Source organism: Saccopteryx bilineata, chromosome 2, assembly GCF_036850765.1.
Source record: "Saccopteryx bilineata isolate mSacBil1 chromosome 2, mSacBil1_pri_phased_curated, whole genome shotgun sequence".
Lineage (NCBI taxonomy): Eukaryota > Metazoa > Chordata > Mammalia > Chiroptera > Emballonuridae > Saccopteryx > Saccopteryx bilineata.
The window spans coordinates 387,989,496-388,011,903 of record NC_089491.1 but is presented as its reverse complement, the minus strand read 5'-3'; the positions used below and the strand labels follow the sequence as shown (position 1 = coordinate 388,011,903).

The 22,408-nt window shown below is 52.4% G+C and overlaps 1 protein-coding gene across 1 annotated transcript; it reads left to right on the top strand.

Annotated features, from left to right (window-relative positions):
* The first annotated feature begins 1,957 nt into the window (after positions 1-1,957).
* On the top strand, positions 1,958-18,126 carry DHRS7C (dehydrogenase/reductase 7C). Its single transcript, XM_066264297.1, has 7 exons — positions 1,958-2,137; positions 2,360-2,519; positions 10,155-10,267; positions 12,699-12,909; positions 14,561-14,653; positions 16,502-16,657; positions 17,869-18,126. Exons 2-7 carry the CDS (start codon positions 2,366-2,368, stop codon positions 18,075-18,077), a joined length of 936 nt encoding a protein of 311 aa, XP_066120394.1. The 5' UTR covers positions 1,958-2,137; positions 2,360-2,365; the 3' UTR covers positions 18,078-18,126.
* Positions 18,127-22,408: the final 4,282 nt, after the last annotated feature.

Sequence of the window (22,408 nt, the reverse complement as noted above, 5' to 3'; positions counted from 1 at the left end):
AACCTCAGCGTTTCCAGGTTGATGCTTTATCCACTACGCCACCACAGGTCAGGCAGAGATTTTGTTTCAATTTAACATTTTTCTTTTACTATATTGTGATGACATGGTCTCAAGTGTCCCACTCAGTATTACACCCTTCAGGGGCTGAACTCCTGAGTCCCAGACACTAAGACAGGGAGGTAGACTTTACAGTTACCTCTCTATTTTGCTTCTTTTTTTTTTTTTCAGCCAATGTCTTTAGACAGGAAGGTCATCAGAGCCAACCTTTCTTGTTGTGTCATCCAAAATTCCCCCTGAACTAGTGCTCATGTCACCAAGAGCCGTGCGTGCTTGTGGCAGCACTACTGGTAATAGCTCCACACCGAAAACCAGCCCAGTGCCCACTCCCAAAGGAACAAATTAAAAATGTGGTGTGTTCTCACAATGAAACACAAGATCTCCAACTACACACGGCAATACGGGTGAATCTCACAAACGTCATGTTCACCGAAACAGTGATAACTGGTGGATGTATTTAAACAAAAGCAGTGTTTGAAAGTACAAGTAAAACTGATAGAGGTTTGTACAACTTAGGAAGCAGGGACTCTGAGGGGCTGGAAAGAGACATGGCAGGGGGGGCATGCTGCCAATGTTCTGCTTCTTGACCTGGGCACTGATCACAAAGGCGTGTTCAATTCATGAGTCAGGAAGGCCATACGTAGGACATGGGCAGACTTCTAGTGGGTCACAGGCTTCTGGTCAGTCTCAACGTCCAAGGAAGAGATGCAGGTTCTCCGCCGCTACCCTCCCATGCACTGCTCCCTGCCCCTCTTCCTGGTCAGCCCAACAACCCTTTCCACACAAATTAGGATGTCATTATGATGGGTCTTCAGTTTTCCACGGTGGTAGCACTTGAATTGGAAGTTAGCTATTTATGTCTCCTCTTTCTAATCTGTTGACTTCTCTTGTATATTTAAAATATTTAACAGTTGGGCTGGACCGGTAGTGGCACAGTAGATAGAGTGTCAACCTGGGACGTTGAGGTCCCAGGTTTGAAACCCCAAGGTCACTGACTTGAGTATGAGTTCTTTTGGCTTGAGCACAAGGTTGCCAGCTTGAGTGTGGACTCATCAACATGACCCTATGGCCACTGGCATAGGCCCAAAGGTCACTCACTGGCTTGAAGCCCAAGGTCACTGGCTTGAGCAAGGGGTCATCACTGGCTCAGCTGGAGCTCCCTTTGCCCCTCAGTCAAGGCACCTATAAGAAGTAGCCAATAAACAAGTAAAGTGACACAACTATGAGTTGATGCTTCTCTCTCTCTCTCCCTTCCTGTCAGTCTCTCACACTCTTTCCAGCTCTCTCTCTCTCTCTTTTTCTCTCTCTCTCCTCTCCTCCCAGAAAGTAAAATAAATTTTTAACAGTTGAGATCAATTCTTAATATTCTTAATTACTGAAGATAACAATAGTTGTCTTCTTGTGAGACAGGAGTTATTCCCAGGTAATAGGCAGTGTCTTCTCTTTCCTCCCAACAGTCCTGTAAGATAACAAACACTGTCCCGCCCGTGGCTCAGATGAGGTAGCTAACCCTCGCTGAGGCGGGCTGCTGGGACTAACGGGAAACGCCCCCAACACGCTGCTCTAATAGTTCATGTCACACCTCCGAGTGGCTTATTCTGCTTTAGGCTCCATTCGGTTCAACAGCTTTCCTAAGCTTCTCGTCCCCACCCAGGACGGAGGGCCAGATGGCTCCTGGCCGTGCCTGTCTGAGCTACTTACTGGAAGCTATGTGACAGGAGGGGTCCAGGGCGTGAGGGCAAGGGTGCTTGTGCTGAAATCCCCAGACCTGATCCCTAATGCTCAGCCCCAAACTCCAGAGGAAGCCTCTAATAGTCAGGCAAAGCCAGGGAGCTTTAAAAGTCCTGGCAGGACCTCTGAAATCAGACCCAGCCAGCATGTGTCCTGAATAGCAGAATAGACACTATATTTACCCTGAAAGGCCCTTCAGAGCACCGAGAGCTATAAATAGCCATTGGGGCTCAAGCAAGTGGCCTTAACACATGGATTTCCTTCCAAAAATGCAGACCCATTTTAATTAAATTTATAATTAACCTTCAGGAAGGTAGGCCCCTGGATACAGCTTGCTTTCGGAGACACTGTGAGTAATTTCCTATTCGTCGGACACTTGGGGATTAGCAGGGTGTGCAGCTCGGAAGCGGCTGGGACTCGCACAGAGCCCGGCTCCCTGGAGAGGACACTCGGGGCCTGGGGCATGAGTGGCTGTGCCTGTAGCCTTGCCGCCCCACCCCTGCCCCCGCCCCGTCCCAGGGCCCTGACCAGAGTCTGTGTGCAAAGCTAATTCTGTCCCCGTTTGCCCCAGAACGAGATGGGGGTCACCGCTGTGCTCATCTTGCCTTTGCTGCTCTTGGGGGTCAGCGGCCTTCTCTTCATCTATCAAGAGGTGTCCAGGCTGTGGTCCAAGTCAGCCGTGCAGAACAAGGTGGTGGTGATCACCGATGCCATCTCCGGACTGGGCAAGGGTAAGCTAGTCTCAGCCCCGCTCGGACCCGCTCCTGCCCTGAGGGCTGTGCAGTGGCAGGGTGGGGCACGAGCTCGCCTGCCAGGCGGGTGGGGGTTGAGGCTGGGTTCTCCCCTCGTGTCTGCCATTAACCAGCAGGTCCCACACGGTAAAGCTCCTCTTCGGGAGGCTGCAGCTTCCTCGCCTGAGACAGGAGGGCACTGAAACCTCTGGAGGCGCAAACGCACCACCTAAGGGGTCTGCTGGGGTCTGCAGGGGCCTGCAGGGGCCATCTGCTTGGCCTTCACAGAGTCTCCAGAAATTTTAAAATTCGAAACCCTGAGCTGGGTCAGTGTACTGGTGATAAGCCCAGACCTGGGAGCTGAGTTCAATTCCTGACGCTACCGCGTCCCAGCAGTGGCTCCACTTCTCTGCCTTGGACCCCTCACCCGTGAAGTGAGGGTTCCAGCCATCTCCACCTCATAATGTTGCGGTGAGGAGTAAGGGAATTCATAGGCGGGAAGATCTTAGGACAGTGGCTGGAGCTGTAGGGGGTGCCACTCAAGCGTGAATAATGGGAGCATCCTCCGGCATGCCGCAGACCCCACCGCTCCTTATCGTCTCACCCTCAGCCTGATTCTCGCAGTCATATTACCTCCCGGCCTAAAAGGCATTTATGTTTGCGGCCCCTGAATTAGATGGTCTTGGAGGGCCCTTGCACTGGTGACGTCTGTGACAGGATGTCCTTTGGTTGGTAAGACTCTGACTCTAGAATTCCTAACCACAGTCGAGCAGCCCCACAGGTTACAGAGTTAGAGTATAATTTTTGTGGTTGTTCTGTTATTTTTAATCGAACATAGAACAGACCCCGTCCAACATGCATTAGGTCCCTTAACAAGTGTCCATTTTATCTACTATATCCTGGGTGTTGAGATGATCACGGCTCCTCCCAAGACTTACCCCCTTGGGGCCCTCGTCAGGAGAACCCTTGTGACCTCCTCTCTGGGAAGTCTCCACTCAGAGCCTCATGCTCCTGCCCAGTGGGAGCTAAGCCTCATGCCGTGATGCTGGGCTCCATTTCAGGGGGTGATCAACTTGGGTTCACTGTGTCATTTTTGTTTAAAGCATATGGCAGATAAACTAAGTTCTCTGCGTAGCCCCTACCCAGGTCCCGGAAGCAATTCCCCAAGAGGACAATCCTGCATCGTTACATTCGGTACTCAAAAGGGAGGGGCGACACAAACACCATCTTCTACAGCAGGGGTCCCCAAACTTTTTATACAGGGGGCCAGTTCACTGTCCCTCAGACCGTTGGAGGGCCGGACTACAAAAAAAACTATAAAAAAATCCCTATGCACACTGCACATATCTTATTTTAAAGTAAAAAAACAAAACGGGAACAAATACAATATTTAAAATAAGGAACAAGTAAATTTAAATCAACAAACTGACCAGTATTTCAATGGGAACTATGCTCCTGTCACTGACCACCAATGAAAGAGGTGCCCCTTCCAGAAGTGTGGCGGGGGCCGGATAAATGGCCTCAGGGGGCCACATGCGGCCCACGAGCCATAGTTTGGGGACCCCTGTTCTACAGGAGCAAACTAGGGCACACACATGTGTCAACCAGACCGGACACATGACTACAGGAAGTCGTGGTTGTCCTGGGAAACTGGAGCAGAGACATCCACTTACAGGCACTCAGAGTCAAAGTCGTTGGGGAGCCCTTGTTCTCCAAGTGGAACAAACCCATCCAGCATCAGGCCAGCTGCCTTCACGAGGCCCCTTTCTCATCATGGTGTCTTCCTTCCCTGACCCCCTCGATGTTCCCGGAGGAACTGGCCTCCGGGTTCCCGTGTCCCCTCACAGAATCACGGCCCCACGGGCACGGGTCTCACACTGCCCTGTCTCTGCGTGCCTCTCAGCTGGTCTGCGTGACACACGCTCCCCTATGCTGGACACTGTGTTCTGTCCACCCTGGAGTCTCCTCAGCACCTAGCTCAAAGCCTGGCATAGAATAAGCACCCGAAAAATGTATATTTAATAAATAGCCTCTAAAAGTGGCCATCAGACGAGAGAAGGCACTCCTTTGGATAAGCCTGTTGTGATATGTTTGTCTTATTGATTTCTAACTAGATTCCAACATGATCAGAGAACAAACTCTGTATGGTTTTGGGTTTTTTTTTACATTCGGTGAGTGTGATTTCTGTTCCAGGATAGGAACTCCCTTGATGCATGGTCCGTGGGCGCTGGGAATGAGTGTGCGTTCTGCTGTTTGTGGGCAGAGTGCTCAACAGATGTGGAGTAGATCCTGTTGGTCGAGAAGGCTATTGAGTTCTTCTAAATCCTTTCTGATTCTCTGTCCCACTAGAGAGAACGCTGCTCTACCTGTTGTTGAGAGATGTGTCTTTGTTCTCGCAGTCTCACTGTTCTCTTGTCTCATGAAGTCAGAGTCACACACAGGACAAATCAGGTGCCCAGATGAATACAACTCAGGGAAAAATGGCATTTTCAGGGGTCTATGGTATAGTCTAGTGGTTCTCAAAGTGTGCGCCAGGGAGCACTGGTGCACCCTAGAAGATTTCCAGATGCGCCCTATGGTATTCCAGAGAAATATGTGCCTGTTCGGGACCAGGGTTTTTGGAGTTTAGATTTTTGGGGACAGAAGTGTGGGGAACTGGCTGTAAACTGACAGTCTGCCCAACCCCCCACCTCACTTGCCTGATTAGGTTGCAAAAGGCTGTTAAGCTGTGGTGCTGGATTGTTTACACTGCCCCCCATGTTCCCCAAAAAGACTGGAGGCAAGTTTCTTCTATCCTGTGTTTGGTGTCAAGCTAAGATGATATGTATGGTGGGGGCTGTCTGCACTCAACACAATTAAGAGTAAAAAGAGAGGAATTCTTCTTCATTGTATTGATGAGAAAATGAGAGTTTGCCTTTCAAATATATGCCCAAACATTGAAGAAATCACTAGGATGCATCAGGCTCATATTTCTCATAAACACAAGAATGAAAAAAGTTAACACATTCTTGCAGGGACCTGCGGAATTTACTAAATCTTACTAAGAATGTATCTATACATATAAAAAGATAACTTTTTTGTTGTTTTATTTTATTTTATTTTATTTTTTTGTATTTTTTCTGAAGTTGGAAACAGGGAGGCAATCAGACAGACTCCCGCATGCGCCCGACCAGGATCCACCCAGCATGCCCACCAGGGGGCGATGCTCTGCCCATCTGGGGCATTGCTCTGTTGCATCCAGAGCCACTCTAGCGCCTGAGGCAGAGGCCACAGAGCCATCCTCAGCACCCGGGCCATCTTTGCTCCAATGGAGCCTTGGCTGCGGGAGGGGAAGAGAGAGACAGAGAGGAAGGGGGGGGGTGGAGAAGCAAATGGGCGCTTCTCCTGTGTGCCCTGGCAGGGAATCGAATCTGGGATTCCTGCACGCCAGGCCAATGCTCTACCACTGAGCCAACCGGCCAGGGCCTGTTTTTTTATTTTTTAACATCTCTTTTTTACTAATTCTAAAAAGCGTAACTCAAAAAATGTAACATAAAAGTGTTTTTTAATGTCAGAATAAATTTAATTTTGTCCTATTTATTTTATTTAATTACCATAAAAAGCATGCTTTGACTTTATATTTTTTCTTTAATATTTGACTTAATTATTATAACATATTTCTCAGAAATTTGTATATAGTGCACCTACAATTATCTGTAGGATTTTAAATGCGCCCTGACTTCAAAGAGTTTGAGAACCACTGGTCTAGTCTCTGTCCTGACTACCGTCGGTGTTTGTTTGTTTGTTTGTTTTATAATTTTTATTTATTTATTTATTTTTACAGAGACAGAGCGAGAGTCAGAGAGAGGGATAGGGACAGACAGACAGGAATGGAGAGAGATGAGAAGCATCAATCATCAGTTTTTCGTTGTGGCACTTTCGTTGTTCACTGATTGCTTTCTCATATGTGCCTTGACCGCGGGCCTTCAGCAGACCGAGTGACCCCTTGTTTGAGCCAGTGACCTTGGGTCCAAGCTGGTGAGCTTTGCTCAAACCAGATGAACCCGCGCTCAAGCTGGCGACCTCGGGGTCTCGAACCTGGGTCCTCCACGTGCCAGTCCAACGCTCTATCCACTCCGCCACCGCCTGGTCAGGCCAGTCGGTGTTTTTTATTGTTTTGCTTTGTTTTTTTGTTGTTGTTTTTTTTTGCATTTTTCTGAAGCTGGAAACAGGGAGAGACAGTCAGATAGACTCCTGCATGCGCCCGACCAGGATCCACCTGGCACACCCACCATGGGGCAACGCTCTGCCCACCAGGGGGCGATGCTCGGCCCATCCTGGGCGTCGCCATGTTGCGACCAGAGCCACTCTAGCGCCTGGGGCAGAGGCCACAGAGCCATCCTCAGCACCCGGGCCATCTTTGCTCCAATGGAGCCTCGGCTGCGGGAGGGGAAGAGAGAGACAGAGAGGAAGGCGCGGCAGAGGGGTGGAGAAGCAAATGGGTGCTTCTCCTGTGTACCCTGGCCGGGAATCTAACCCGAGTCCTCCGCACGCTAGGCCGACGCTCTACCACTGAGCCAACCGGCCAGGGCTTGTTTTGTTTTTTAACTGTATGTTACAGACCCACTTTGGAAAGAAATGCAAAACAGAAAAAAATTAAGTTCGCATATTTAGAAGTAACTTGAGAAGCTGGGTGTACGTGACCTTAAATAAAAACTCAGCCAGAATGTGCTGCTGACCACAGACGTCCTCGGTTCAAATGGCTCCATGTCTCAGGTCCAGGGCAAGAAAAAAGTGAGGGACACTGAGCAGAGGGCACTGGCAGAGGGCACTGAGCAGAGGGCACTGGCAGAGGGCACTGGCAGAGGGCACTGAGCAGAGGGCACTGGCAGAGGGCACTGGCAGAGGGCACTGAGCAGAGGGCACTGGCAGAGGGCACTGGCAGAGGGCACTGAGTAGAGGGCACTGGCTAGGCACAGCCCACAGCGTACCCCCGGCCCCCTGGGACCTGACCAAACCTGTGGGCAGCAGCAAGGAGCCCAGGGCCAAGCTGTTCACTCGGGGCATCAAACGGCCAAAGCGCAGGACATCGAACCCTCACCCCAAACCCGCACCGTTCCGCCAAGTCCAGAATCGAGTCACCTGGTATCCACTGTCTCTGCGGCAAGAGTAACTCTCAAAACTCCTCACACCAGAGAGCACAGCCCTGCCTGTGTTTTATCACCTCTAAGACGCAGGTATTCATCCTAAAACCTTTCTGAGGTCGAGCTGATTGTCTTGCAATCGGCAGCGTTTTACAACATTCACAGGCCATCTGTTTGAATTTGGATATCTCTGACAGCCGGAAGCATCTTATAGTCCATTGGCCTCTCGGGTGTAAGGGGCTCAATCTATGTTTGTTGCATGAGAAATAGAAAAGCCTGGTGCCCGCTTGCTTGACACAAGATAAAGGCTATACTGAGCTAAGCTGGTGAGGAATAAAAGCAAGAACACCTGGGTATGCCTGATGCCTGGCATCAGCAAAAGCGACTCACCACGTGTTCGGGAGCGTGCCTTTGGGACTTGCTGGACCAAAGCAGCGATTTGCGCCATGGGGCTCCCTCTCTCAAGCCCACCTGGAAAAGGCAAGGTACGAGCAACAAGAGGGGAGATGGGGTGAGGGTAAGGGGCACTCCTGGCTGCCTCTCCTAAGGAGGTCAAGGCCACAGGTTGGCTCTGGCTCTTGGCCGCAGGCTTCTCAGCTTGTGCCCAGCTTGTAAATATGTGGCCATCTTCATGAGAGGGAGGGAGAGGGCGGGTGGGAGACAACACCGCCCCCTCCAGCATCCTTCTTTCTCGGCCCTGCGCTGGCGCCAGTGGTCACAGCTGGAGTTCCCGTCTCGTCTCCTTCGTGGCACATTTCCAGATCTCTGAGAGCGAGCGGGGGGCGTGCCTCTTAGACGCCGCCCCACGGATGCGCGTGCCTCTTAAACACCGCCCCACGGATGCGCGTGTGGACGCTGAGGGTGTGCTCTCTGGTCACCACCTCCCTGACGGCAGAACGGCCCTTCTTCTCGCCACCCCTCTTTGCGGGAGCCGTCCTGCCGCTCCAGGTTGGCAGGGGAGGCAACCAGGCTGATGTGCTGATTCGGGTTTCTCCTGGGTCAGCAGAGCTCAGGGCGGCATCCCCCCTCCCGGCTCCCTCGGTCACCCCCACCACACCTGCTTCCAGACTTCACAGGCCTCTGCTTCTCTTCTGTGATAACTAATGCCTCCTGCCTTCCCTCCTGCTCCTGCCTGGCCCGGCGGAGCCCACAGGGCCTGATGCCTTACCGGCTCTCCCTCCGATACGCAGTCCCCCGTCCCCACGGCTGTCCCAGACAACGGACCAGCTCCCTTCTCTCCGCCCGCACCGGCTGCAGGCTCGCAGGAGACTGTCACACAACCGTGGGGTCACTTTGAGCCTTGCCCTGGGGAAACCGAGCCTCCCAGCGCGGCCCAGCCCCCCTTCAGCGTCCGGGGTCGGTGCAGGCCTGCCGCGGCTGGCTGCCCAGGGTAGAATGGGACAGAAACAGTTGGGGGGTGAGGGGGGGTTGGGGCACTCTCCCCAGACCTCTGTACCTGGCCGGTCCATCCATTCCCCCGGCTCCGTGGCTGCTGAGGCTTGGAGACTTGCTGTCTGCCAGTGCACACTGACTTGCCTGGGAGTTGAACACCCTTGGCGTCCACATGCAGAGGGAGGCAGCGCAGAGTCAGGGATCCGCCAGCACGAGTGTGTAGTAGCTGGTCCTCTCGCCTCAGGAAGAACAGCTCCGCAGTGGGGCTCACACTCCAGAGCCTTCCTTGGGCCCAGTCACATCCTGGCCAGGCCGCGGCCCTGTGGCCTCACTCCCCGTGGGTTTTCCCCGAAGATCACTCCCTCAGGAAATCCTGGCCACCTGAAGCCTTGTCTCTGAGCCCGCTTCTAGGGAACCCAACCCCAGATGCTACCTCATAGGGTTACTGTGAGAATCAAATGTGCTAATAATCTATGCGCCTCTCTTTGACTGGGTCCCTGGAACAAGCAAGCTCTCAAAATCTGTTAGCTTGTCTGGTTCTTGAATGTCAGTGCTATTGCTACGCAAGAACGCAGCGTGTCTACCAGCCATTGTCCTGTAGAGAAAGTTCCTGTATTGTTGGCTCAGCTGGGAATTAGTCCAGAGTACAATGAACTCGACAGAAGGCAGGTTTACTTTTTTAATGAAAATAGCCCTGGCTGAACTATTTACGTACAGAGACAATGTAAATAAAACAAGTGTCACTTGGTCTGAAAAAGACAATGAGTGGCTGTTCCTAATATCTTTAGATTGAGCCACCTGTAGGTCTGTGCCTCTGGAGGCCCAGGTGGAAAGGGTCCTCTTTGTGTCCAGTTTAAAGAAGAATGTCCTAATAACCTGAACTAGCCAATGAGGGAAGAGCTGTTTCCCTCACTCTGAGCTCCCTTTCCCAGGAGGCAAGGCTAGAGATGAGAAAAAACCCCAGCCCAGAGAGGAGATGGAATGAAATGACCTCTAAGAGGCCTCACGGTCCTAAGACTATTAGATTCTCTGAATGCTTGAATTTGTAAGACAGAGGGGCTCAGCCATCAGTGGCTCCACCCACACAGTGCGCCCTGCCCTCCTTCCTTCTTCCCCACAGAGTGCGCTCGGGTCTTCCACACGGGCGGCGCGAGGCTGGTGCTGTGCGGAAAGAACTGGGAGAGGCTGGAGAGTCTGTACGACTCCCTGACCAGCGCGGCGGACCCCAGCAAGGTAAGGGCCGCCGGCAGTCAGCTGGGGTAACTCCTGGGAACCCTTAGCCTTCCTTGATTGTTGAAGAGCAGCTCTTTGGTCACATGGGTCAAATTTGGTGATTAGGACAATGGCCTCATGAATCTTGATCCAGGCGTGTCTGCCAGTCAAAAGGGGTCCAGTCATGCTGGCCACTCACCATGCCAAGAAATGTGTTCTCCAGCCACTGCCCTGCCCCAGCCCAGCCCATGCTATTTCGGTCAGACCCGGACAGGGTCCAGGAGGGTATGTCCCTGGTTTAATGCCTGTGAGGATATGTCCTTCAAAGAAATCGGTGGAATGGAGTTGTCTTCTAAGGAGTCACCTGGGAGGTGGTGCATTGCAGCCACCCACGGTGCCCCAGCCTTTCTGGAGGGCTGGCCAGGAAGTGGCCTTCGGAGCTCTCTTCAGCGTCTTTGAGATCTTTTCCCTGGATGTTGAATTTGGTGTTTGGTACTAGCCAGAGATAATGCAGATCTAAGTGTGGTATTTAAAAAGATGGAGCAAACAGGACAACACATCACTCTTCAAGGTGTGTTTCTTGGGAGAGGATTCAATATTGAGTTAAAAAACAACAACACGGCCCTGGCCGGTTGGCTCAGCGGTAGAGTGTCGGCCTAGCGTGCGGAGGACCCGGGTTCGATTCCCGGCCAGGGCACATAGGAGAAGCGCTCATTTGCTTCTCCACCCCTCCGCCGCGCCTTCCTCTCTGTCTCTCTCTTCCCCTCCCGCAGCTGAGGCTCCATTGGAGCAAAGATGGCCCAGGCGCTGGGGATGGCTCTGTGGCCTCTGCCCCAGGCGCTAGAGTGGCTCTGGTCGCAACATGGTGACGCCCAGGATGGGCCGAGCATCGCCCCCTGGTGGGCAGAGCGTCGTCCCATGGTGGGCGTGCCGGGTGGATCCCGGTCCGGCGCATGCGGGAGTCTGTCTGACTGTCTCTCCCTGTTTCCAGCTTCAGAAAAGAAAATGCAAAAAAAAAAAACAACAACAACAACAACAACACGAGGTTCTGAGGTCAGTTGTGGGGGAAAGGCCGAGTTAAGCCAAGCTTGTCTCACTGGTTGCTTTACCACAGGACATTCCAGAGCCTTTGATATGCTAATGTGCATTGTGTATCTCCAAAAAACAAGAATTTAATAGTCTGTATTTCCCAAACAGATTTGACCAGGACACCCTCTTTCCAAGGGGTGTCTCGGGACTGATGTTTGGAGAACAGTGAGGTTGCATTTACGGCGTGGTGTCATGGTGGTTCCCATCCGTGCCCCCATCTAAACAATGAGTCTCAACAGCAGCCCGCCTCTGGGGCTGACCAGCGTGCCTGGCACGCGGATGGGCCTCCCATCTTGATTTGAGTGTGTGATTTTGATCAAAAGCAAAATGTGACTACAGGCTAGATGTGCCTTCAGGAGCACCAGTGGGCAGTGACAAAATCGTCATGGGGCTGCAAAGTACAACCCAGGGAACCGAGTCAATAAAACCAGAGTAACTATGTATGGTGTCAAGTGGGTTCTAGATTTACGGCGGGAGGCGGGGGCGGGACGGGGGTGGGGGGATGGAGTCACTTTGTAAGTTATATAAATGTCTAACCACTAATGCTATACACCTAAAACTGATATAATATTGAATGTCAAATGTCACTGAAAAATCAAAACAAAAAACGGGGAGACAGACAGACTCCCGCATGCGCCCGACCAGGATCCACCAGGCACGCCCACCAGGGGCGATGCTCTGCCCCTCCGGGGGGTCGCTCTGCCACCACCAGAGCCACTCTAGCGCCTGGGGCAGGGGCCAAGGAGCCATCCCCAGCGCCCGGGCCATCTTTGCTCCAATGGAGCCTCGGCTGCGGGAGGGGAAGAGAGAGACAGAGAGGAAGGAGGGGGGGGGGGGTGGAGAAGCAAATGGGCGCTTCTCCTATGTGCCCTGGCTGAGAATCGAACCCGGGTCCCCCACACGCCAGGCTGACGCTCTACCACTGAGCCAACCGGCCAGGGCCAAAAAAAATTCTTTTTAAAGCTAGACGTGGCTTGTAAGCCTGTTTGGATAGCAATTATCAAAAGCTCAGAAAGGTTTTAGGCAATGACATCACCTCTGGAATCCATACGCAGCTTTCTCTGGGAAGGACGATCTTCACCTGGATTTTATATTAGTTGTGACTCCGCGGCCAAAAGTTCAGACTATGGCTGCATATTTGCATGTTGGGATTTTTGTTGCTGCTGCTGCTGCTCTGGACCCCAAGAAAGCATTCTTTATCACTTTCCTTGGTCGTGTGGTCCTTCCTGTTCTTTCCTCAGCATTTTCTGTTGTCATTTCACGTGCTCTGAATTTCTGAATTTCTTAGCACGAAGGGCCCCGAGCTCTCAAGAGGGAGGGAGGTGTTCCCGCCAGTGCCTTGACTGTCTCATTGCCTCAGCAGACATTCACCCCAAAGCTGGTGCTCTTAGACCTCTCGGACATCAGCTGTGTGCAGGACGTGGCCAAAGAGGTCCTGGATTGCTACGGCTGCGTGGACATCCTCATCAACAACGCCAGCATGAAGCTGAAAGGTCCTGCCGATAAGATTTCGCTGGAGCTGGACAAGAAGATCATGGACGCCAACTACTTTGGGCCCATCACGTTGACCAAAGGTCTCATGAGTCTGGCCTTCCTCCGGGTCTCTGGGCCATTCGCTGGTTGAGAGGGCTCCCTGATGTAGACAGATGGTCATCCAATCCCAGATGGGGTCTCCAGCCCCACCCAGGAAAACCCCTGCTTATTTGGTGAAGGTTTTCCACATTCCGACTGTCAATGTTGATGACAGAAGAGGGGTTTGGGAAGAAGCACCTGACAGGTGTATTCCAACCTTCCCCTCGGGGAGACCCGCCCCCCAAGCTCTCCCGTTACCCACCTCCCCGACATCCCCGGCTCCCTTCCAGTCCCGTTCCGTGTCTCTGGACCAGTCTTCATGCTTTGAGTATATTATGATATGTCAGCCTTGCAGTTGATTTGCTTCTAAACATGAAAGTTGTATTTTTTTTTAAAGTAGAGCTTACGTCTTCAGTAATGAAAAAGAAAACAAGTTTATCCCCAAAGTTCAAGGGACCCAGAATATTGTCCGTCCCTTTGCAAGGATCAGGGCAAGCCAGGGATCTCTTCTCAGGATAAAATGGTGGTTCCTGTTTGGAGATTTCTCACTGCCAAGCTCGAGCGCAGATCTGAAGCCCAGGGGCTCGGGCTGGAGATGACATAGAATAGAACGAAGAGGTGAAGCTCCTCCCCCAGGAAAATTTGATCAAAGCAGAATCCAAACAGAATATAAGCATGGAGACGTTCTACATTTAGAGGGTAGGGTTCTCTGGGAGAGGCTGAGAGCTTCCTTCTCTGCAGCCTGGGTCTCCGTGACAACGGGTCCCCTAACAGATGAGGAACAAAGACACTTCAGGCAGAGACATGGTCTCCCAGAACTTCCAGAATGGTGCCCCCGAGATAGAAGTTTCCTTCAGCCCCAGTGCTGGGGACACATCAAGCTGTGTCATTCAAACTGAACTCGGAGAGGTCAGGGCTCACTGACATCAGCGTGAGGAAGGCACAACAGGGAGTGGACAGGGCCAGGCCTGGTTTCCCCCGGCTGGCCTCCCACTTGCTGAGAGACCTGAACGTACCCCCTAGTTCTGGGTCCCTGTTCGCCCGTCTCAGGCACTCGGGCGCCGAACTGAATGGACCCTTCAGAAAATGGCGTCTTTTCATTTTTGCTGCATTCCCCTTCCACCAGCACAATGATTGACTTCATAGCTTTCTCATTTTTAAGTTAATTTGTTGTAGGAGCAAAGCTTTATAATACCACCATAAATTGAACACCCTTTTCTCTCTCAAGAAATAAAAGAAAGCCTGAAATCAAGACAAAGTAGCCCATTGTCCCGAGACAGGGGGGCGGAGGTCTTTCCTCTCTTTGTTAAAATATGAGCACGTGCAAAAGAGTGTTTGGAGACCCATTAGAACCCCCGTGAGACTTCCTACGGGAGGTGACAGAGTTGAAAAGGGGTGACCCCTCTCGCTATTGAAACCGTGTCACTTCACACGCGTGGGTGGGTCGTTTGAAATCACCCAGCAGTTCACCAGTGGATCTCAGCCCCCTCTCAGGAACACCGGGCTGTTGAGGGCGGGGGGCCATTACATAGTCACCCTGTTCACAGGGAGGCTGAGGAGCCCTGAGCGAGGAGGGGTCCTGGGGGAGAGGTCTGCCGCCACCCGGCTCAGTCTCAGGGTGGTGACCTTGACTCCTTGTCCTCTGCTCCTCAGTCCTGCTGCCCAACATGATCTCCCGGAGGACGGGCCAAATCGTGCTGGTGAACACCATCCAGGGGAAGCTGGGAATCCCATTTCGTACGGCTTGTAAGTTGCCAAGACAAACAATGTTTTGTCCTGTGCGCTCTGTCTCGTAAGACAAGAGATGTTGTGTTGCGTCTGGGCACACGGTCATATGGGGGGAGTAGAAATGAAATGCCTGGTTGGTTTTATTCATTCGTTCCGTCAGTGCCTATTTTTGAGCACCTAGGGCCTGCAGGTGACGATGGGAGACATGGGAACATGAAAGATAAGGTCCCCTCCCAGCCCCGCCCCACCCTACCCCCACCCGGAAGCTCACATCTCACAGGTGGTCAAGACAGGCCTGGCTGAATATGACCAGTGCCAGATGAAGTTCACACTCCGACATGGGTACACAGACCCTGCTCAGTGGCCTCTACAGATTTTACCTTTCATATAACTGGAGTCCTACGATCTGAGGTCCTTTGTGACTGCCTTCTTTCACTAAACATGATGTATTTGTTTTTTGTTGTTTTCTTTTAAGTCAGAGGAGGGGAGATAGTGAGACAGACCCCTATATGTGCCCTAACTAGGATCCACCTGGCAACCCCCATCTGGGGCCAATGCTTGAATCAACTAAACTATTTACAGCACCAAAGGCTGACGCACTTAGACCAACTCAGTTATTCTCAGTGCCTGGGGCTGATGCTCCATCCAATCGAGCCACTGGTTTCAGGAGGGGAAGAGGGAGAGAAGGGGGAGAGGGAGGGGAAGAGAAGCAGATGGTCTCTTCTCTTGTGTGCCATTACCGGGAATTGAACCTGGGACATCTGCACGCCAGGCTGACACTCTATCCACTGAGACAACTGGCCAGGGCCAGCATGATGTTTTAAGGTTCATCCAAGTGGCAGCGTGTGTCAGAGCTCTGTTCCTTTTTATGGCTGAATGGTATGACTTCATATGAATAGACCACATTTTATGTTTCCATTCATCAGCGGATGGCTTTGGGGGATGTTTTGGCTTTTGGGCCATTCTGAATAATGCTGCTATGAATATTCATGTACAAGGTTTCATGTGGATGCATATTTTCATTGCTCACATGGTAGCTGTATGATTCAATGTGAAAGAAACTGCCAGACTGTTCTCCAAAGCTGCTGCCCTGTTTTACAGCCTTCCTGGGAGGTAATGGGAACTTGGCTCAGGCCGGGCATTTCGCATACATGCTCGCATTTGACCTTCACAGTTTCTTGGCAAGGGTGCTATTAGCTCCTTTTGTGTGTATTTTTTTCCAAAGTGAGAAGCGGGGGGAGGCAGACAGACAGACTCCCACATGCACCCAATCAGGATCCACCAGGCATATCCAGCAGGGGATGATGCTCGGCCATTTGGGGCATTGCTCCGTAGTGGCAGGAGCCATTCTAGCGCCTGAGGTGGAGGCTATGGAGCCATCGTCAGAGCCTGGGCCAACTTTTGCTTCAATGGAGCCTTGGCTGCGGGAGGGGAAGAGAGAGATAGAGTGAAAGGAGAAGGGGAAGGGTGGAGAAGCAGATGGGCACTTCTCCTGTGTGCCCTGCCCGGGAATCGAACCTGGGACTTCCACATGCTGGGCCGATGCTCTACCACTGAGCCAACTGGCCAGGAATGCTATTAGCCCCATTTTAAAGATAGGAAAACTGAGCCCAGGACAGTAAAGCAGTTTGCCCAGGGCCACAGAGTGGGACATGTAGTACACTGGGGTCACGCCCATCTCTGCCCCTGTCTGCCCTTCCCAAGGGTCTCCTTTCCTCTCCACGGAGTGTGGGGCGGGGCCAGGTGGCTTCTGAAGACTCTTCTGCTGGGCTTGTAGGGATGTGCGTCCAGGCCTCGGGCCCCTGATGTGCCTCTTGGGAGACGGGGTGGGCCCCCTGCGCCCACCCTGGCCGGTCTCTCTTCCAGATGCCGCCTCCAAGCACGCCGCGCTGGGCTTCTTCGACTGCCTCCGGGCCGAAGTGGAGGAGTATGATGTCGTGGTCAGCACCATCAGCCCCACGTTCGTCCAGTCGCACCACGCTCACCCGGGCCAAGGGAACTGGGATGCCTCCATCTGGAAATGTGAGTTTTTCGAGGGAAGCCAGAGGGTGGGGGTGAGGGGGGCTCCCAGAGGGCCGCCGGGAGGGACAGCCAGACGCCACAGAGCCGGGCATGGGGGTGGAGCATTCCTGAAGCGTGGCGCTGGGCAAGGGTGCCCCTGCACCCCCTCGCGGCAGGGAAGGGGCCCGAACACTGCAGCCCACAGGCACCCCCTGCACCCCCTCGCGGCAGGGAAGGGGCCCGAACACTGCAGCCCACAGGCACCCCCTGCACCCCCTCACGGCAGGGAAGGGGCCCGAACACTGCAGCCCACAGGCACCCCCTGCACCCCCTCGCGGCAGGGAAAGGGCCCGAACACTGCAGCCCACAGGCACCAGGGGGACAGACTCTCAGCCTGCAATCAGCAGATCGGGGCCAGCGGGGGTCGCTCACAGGCTCTGTGACCTCAGCCATGGAATGGCCGTCCCTGGGCCTCTGGTCCAGGCGGAAGAGCCAGGACTCGGCCTTTGAGGGCCCGCACCCCCTCTCTGCAGCCGGCAGCACAGAGCAGAGGCTGGGAGCCAGCGCCAGGCGGCCTGCGCTTGAACCTTGCCGCTGCCTCGTATCAAGTGTTCAAACCCGAGCACGTCCCTGAAGCTCTGGGCCTCAGTTTCCCTTTTAGAAAATGAGGGATGGTGGCGACATCTACCTGGTGGAGTCACTGGGAGGGCTGAAGGTTCTGGCTCACAGCGGGTTTGGAACAGTTCCCAGCACACAGTAAGTGCTCTGTAAATGCACTGTAGTGATCATTACTATTCTAGAATGCTCCGAACAGGAAGCTGCTATACTCTGCCCAAGGTTCTAGCGACATTAGGGAATCGAGTGAACCACGATGAGGCCAATTGTTTCCAGGAGACTCGTGACAAACACAGCTTCGCCACAATTATAAACAACAGCCCCTAAATTCATCTGACACCTTCGAATTCTCTCAGCTCTTTCTGACCCCTCCACGGTCCCTAACCACCCTGTGAAGTGCACAGGGCAGGAAGCTGCGCCCATTCTACAGATGAGGAAGCCAAGGTGCAGGGGGGTAAAGCGTTTTTCCCAGGGCCTCACGGTCAGTGGGAAGCAGAGCCGGCCCCGAGCCCAGGGCTCCAGGCTTGGCACACATGTCCCTGTGCGCGGGGGAATGAGGGGTCTGACCAGCCAGGTCCTGTGAGGCTCTAACGCCCGCCCCCTCCTGGGGACTCTAGTCTTTTCCAGGAAGCTGACCTACGGGGTGCACCCGGTGGACGTGGCTGAGGAGGTGATGCGCACGGTGAGGCGGAAGAAGCAGGAGGTTTTCATGGCCAACCCCATCCCCAAAGCCGCCGTGTACGTCCGCACCTTCTTCCCCGAGTTCTTCTTCGCCGTGGTGGCCTGCGGGGTGAAGGACAAACTCAGTGTCCCAGAGGACAGCTAACCAGGCGGGCGAGCAGGTCACCCTGCTGGGAATAAAGGCTCTCCTGGCAGTGCTGGTTCCTCTGTCCTCTCAGCACTGGGGGCCCCAGAAGGCCACCTCCTCCGTCCTTTCTGGGGGGAGACGTCACCATCCTGGCAAGGATGGCCCGGAGGCCTCCGGATGTCTGCACTCGACATTCTCAGGATACACTTTCAGAAACCTCTCAACTCTGTAGGTGAGAACTGAGTAGAAATGCAGGAACCAGAATAGATCTGACACCTGCCCTCCCCACCACACACACACACACACACACACACACACACACACACACACGTGCACACACACACGGTTATCGGCTTGCTTAGGAACTCACTTGCCCACATTGGCCTCCAACAACAGAAGCAGGATATGGCAACCCTTAAAGGCAGCGTGACCCAACAGAACTTTGTGTAACAATGTAGCAACATAACATTTAAACCTGTAGAGAACTTTCTGTAACAATGTGGCGATGTAACAAACATTTAAACCTGTAGAGAATTTTTATGAGTTTATTTGAGCCAAACCGAGGACAATTGCTGGGAAGCAAAATCTCAATGAATTGAGAGAATGGCAATGTTGTACCTTATTTTCTACATTAGAATCAAAGGACAAGGTGGAGGGGCGGTTACAGGAAATTCACTGGAAATAGATTAGGGAGGGGGGAGAAAGCAAAGCTGGGAAATTCAGACTGGATACAAAGTAAACTGAATAGACACATACTTCTTTTACACCTGTGGGGACAGGATAGTGAGCAGTAAACAATTACCATTGATAACCATAACAATAACATGAGGGGTTTTGTGGTCTCTGCTCTGGTGTGGTGGGGAGTGGGGGGAGGGGGAGGAAAGGAAATAACCCTGACATTCCAAAAGTATGTCATCATGGGTGCAAAAAGACAATAGACAGGCTCAGTCAAGGTCAAGACAGGGCACATACCGGCCTAGGACATGAGTACCTGCCAGGACTTCCTTTCAGTCTGGACGTCTGATCTCAGGCCATCCTCTGTGGTTACTTGAGGCCTCTGAGGTTTAAGGTCCGCCAGGCCGGCCCCTCCAATTCCAGGTTGAGCATGTGGCCCCTTTTCCATCTACAGATGGAAACAGTCTATCCTCGGCGCTGTTCAGTATGGCCGCCTCTAGCCACATGTGGCTGCCGAGCACTTGACATGTTGCCCCATCAACTAAGAAACTGACTTTTTTATTTTTTGTTTAATTTCCATTAATTTGAATTGAAATAGTCCCACGTGGCTAGCAGCTCCGGGGCTGGCAGCAGAGAGAGCCCCGCCTTCCCATCCTCACAGTGCCGCGGAATGAGCCCCTTTCCTGGAAGGGAGAGGGGCCCAGGCACAGCTGTTCTCAGAAAGCTGCTCAGCTGATTCTCAGATGAGGTGAATGTTCAGAACTTCGGCTCTAGGGTGTCCACCTCTTCCCAGCCTTTGCTTACATTCTCAAAACAAAGCTTACTTAAAACGGCCGTCCTTGTGATTGATGGGTGTTTCTCCTAGCTGAGTTCTCCTTATACAAAACAGTTCATGATACTTGGGGTCCTGGAAATGTAGGGGTTCACTTTTTTGCACTAATAGTGTAACAGCTGATTCAAATTTTTCTAATATTTACGGAATGAAGGAGGGCTCAAACCTTAATTTAAAAAGCAAAATAGCTAGGCTGACATGGTCAAGGTAGAGCCCGGTGTGCCCGGGGTGAGGCTGATGCTCAGGACCTCAGGAGAGTCAGTGAAGTTGCAGGCAGGACAGGCCTCAAAGCAGCAAGATAACCGTCTACCTTCTGAGAGGTTCCGCTGTTGTTGCTGGGGGAGTGGGGTGCTGTAGGGGTGCTCAGACCAGAATCACTGGAGAACAGGTGGGAGCTTAGGGGTGGAGGGGGAAACAATAGCAGTGGGGGGAGGCCTAAAACTTGATTGGTGGCCAGAGACAGAGATGGCAGCTTCAGGACACGCAGGGCTGGAGCCAGGTCCACAAGCAGCCAGTCCTGAGGATACGTGAGGGCGGGGCTCCAGGCCGAGGCTGGCCATGACCCAGACCCCGGTTGATGGGGTCCTGACTGGCCCCCTGTAAGGCTCTGCCTCCTCTCAGATGAGCTCGCTGCAGTGGGGCCCGGGGGATGACTCTTTGGTGGGAGTGGGGGTGGACAGGCGGGGCAGGGGGCAGCATCAGGACCCATCTACAGTGGCACTGAGCTGTAATCTCGGAGAGCAAGGACTTGGTGGGGGGGGGGGGAGACCACAGACCCCCAGGGATTCCCTGAAAGTACCTAGCAAGGAGCAGGAATAAGGACCTCCCTTGTCAGTGGGTCAGCTCTGCTGTTCCTCTGTGGCCCGGCAGAGGGCGCCCTGCAGCCAAGGGGGAGGGTCACAGACCTCCTGTTGGACCCAGCTTCAAGACTGACTGTCCCACACACCCAACGCCCATAAATTAAAGTTTCTGTCCATGGATCTTGGTGTCCCTCTGACTGGATGCCCTTATTAGCTTTCAAATGTCCCTATGTCCACCCATGCTCTGCTGCCCTCTCAGGATGGGGAATCTCACCAGTCTAGTAAAGGAAAACCCACAAGGAAAGCTTCAAACAGAAAAAAAACCATTTTTTTGAGGGTGGGAAGTGTCATGCAATTTGAGGGATGACCACCAGATGTCAATGTGGCTCCACACCTATTTTCTATAGCTACTTCCATTCCACTGAAACATTGCAGAGTTTAATAATGATAATACCACAAAATTATATGCAATTTGTAATCTATAGTAAGCATTCCCCTCCAAGATCCTATTTGGCCTTCACATCAACTTTGGTTCACTGCCAGGGCTGACAAACCCATTTCACAGGAGACCTAATGGTCACTGTAGGCAACAACACTGTATGATAAACTTCAAAGCTGCCAAGACACTAGATCTTAACTGTTCCCACTACAAAAGTTAATAATAATTATTATGTGGTGTAATAGAGGTATTGCTAATTATATTGCAATACAGGGTGGGGCAAAAGTAAGTCTACAGTTGTTCATATAGAAAATAATACAATAAGAAATAACACAAAAATAAACTGTTTCACTTACAGCTGTAAGCCTAGTTTTGCCCACCCCTGTATACAGATGTATCAAATCAACACTTTAAACTTACACAATGCTATGTCAATTATGTCTCAATAAATTTGATAAAGTGAACTTCAAATTTAAAAAAAGGCTTTCAGTTATGTAAGCCAATAAGTTCACTTTTGACCTGAAACTGTCTGAGCGAGCACCACATGAACATACAGGGTTTCTTCCTCTTACGGCAGCTTCTTCTGGGAGCCAGGGTCTCATGTTCCTTTACCCTAAAATGATGGAACCTCAGTTACAGAGGGGCCTTTAAAAACCTCTAAAGCAGCCAGGCCAGCCCTCACATCATCCCAGGGCGCCACAGTCCCGCTCACATTCTATTCAGTCATCAGGTCAACTATAAGGTGAATACTGCCCCAGTCTGAGCTGTGACCCAGACTTACCGGCACCCACTCAGGGTAGAACCTACCAGAAAGAAACGAAGATTTAGGTTAAGGACATTAATGACAAAATGATTTCCTGAGCATTTTTCATGAAGGATTTCGGAGCATGCCCTAGGTCGGGGCCTCTTGGGTGCAGCCATGGGTGAGAGTAAGCGCAGCCCTAAGAGCTGAGCCACGGGCCGACACAGTTAGAGGGTCTCTAAACACGGAGTGGACAAACTTTGGTCTATTTCTCATAAGGTTGTGACACTGTGATTGGGTCCCACTGTGGAAGGATCCCGTCCTGATGTCGCATCTGCCCCACAAGCCTCCGTCTAGGCTGACCCTCGTGCTGGGAGCTGGGACCTCCGCCCGCCTTGTTGGTCTGCATGGCGGTATACAGTGACCTGGTGACAAACGGACTTTTCACCGAATTTTGTGTCTTGGCAAGCTCTTTATATCTGGGCCCTTTCTGAGGGCATTTTAACATTCTGAGTTTAATGAACTGTTGGGCCTCAAGCAAGTAGCAGAGTGCACCTTGGTTCCCCCCTGACCTCCTCTCCTGGGACCTGTCCGCTCTTGTCGTGATGCTTCTACTACCTGACATTGCCTTTGCTACGTGTGCTAGCTCTTTGTCTGGTCTAGGTCGAATATGAGGGGTTGGAGAGAAGGAAGCACACCTACCTTACACACCGTTACCTTCCGAGAGTCACAAGCCAACCCCTTAGAGGACAAAAGTGAGGCTGAACATGGGACCTGAACGACACATGAGTGTCATCTGAAGAGAAAGAACCAGATATAAAGCAGGAAGACTGAGGCTTCCATAACCCAAGAGGCACGGAC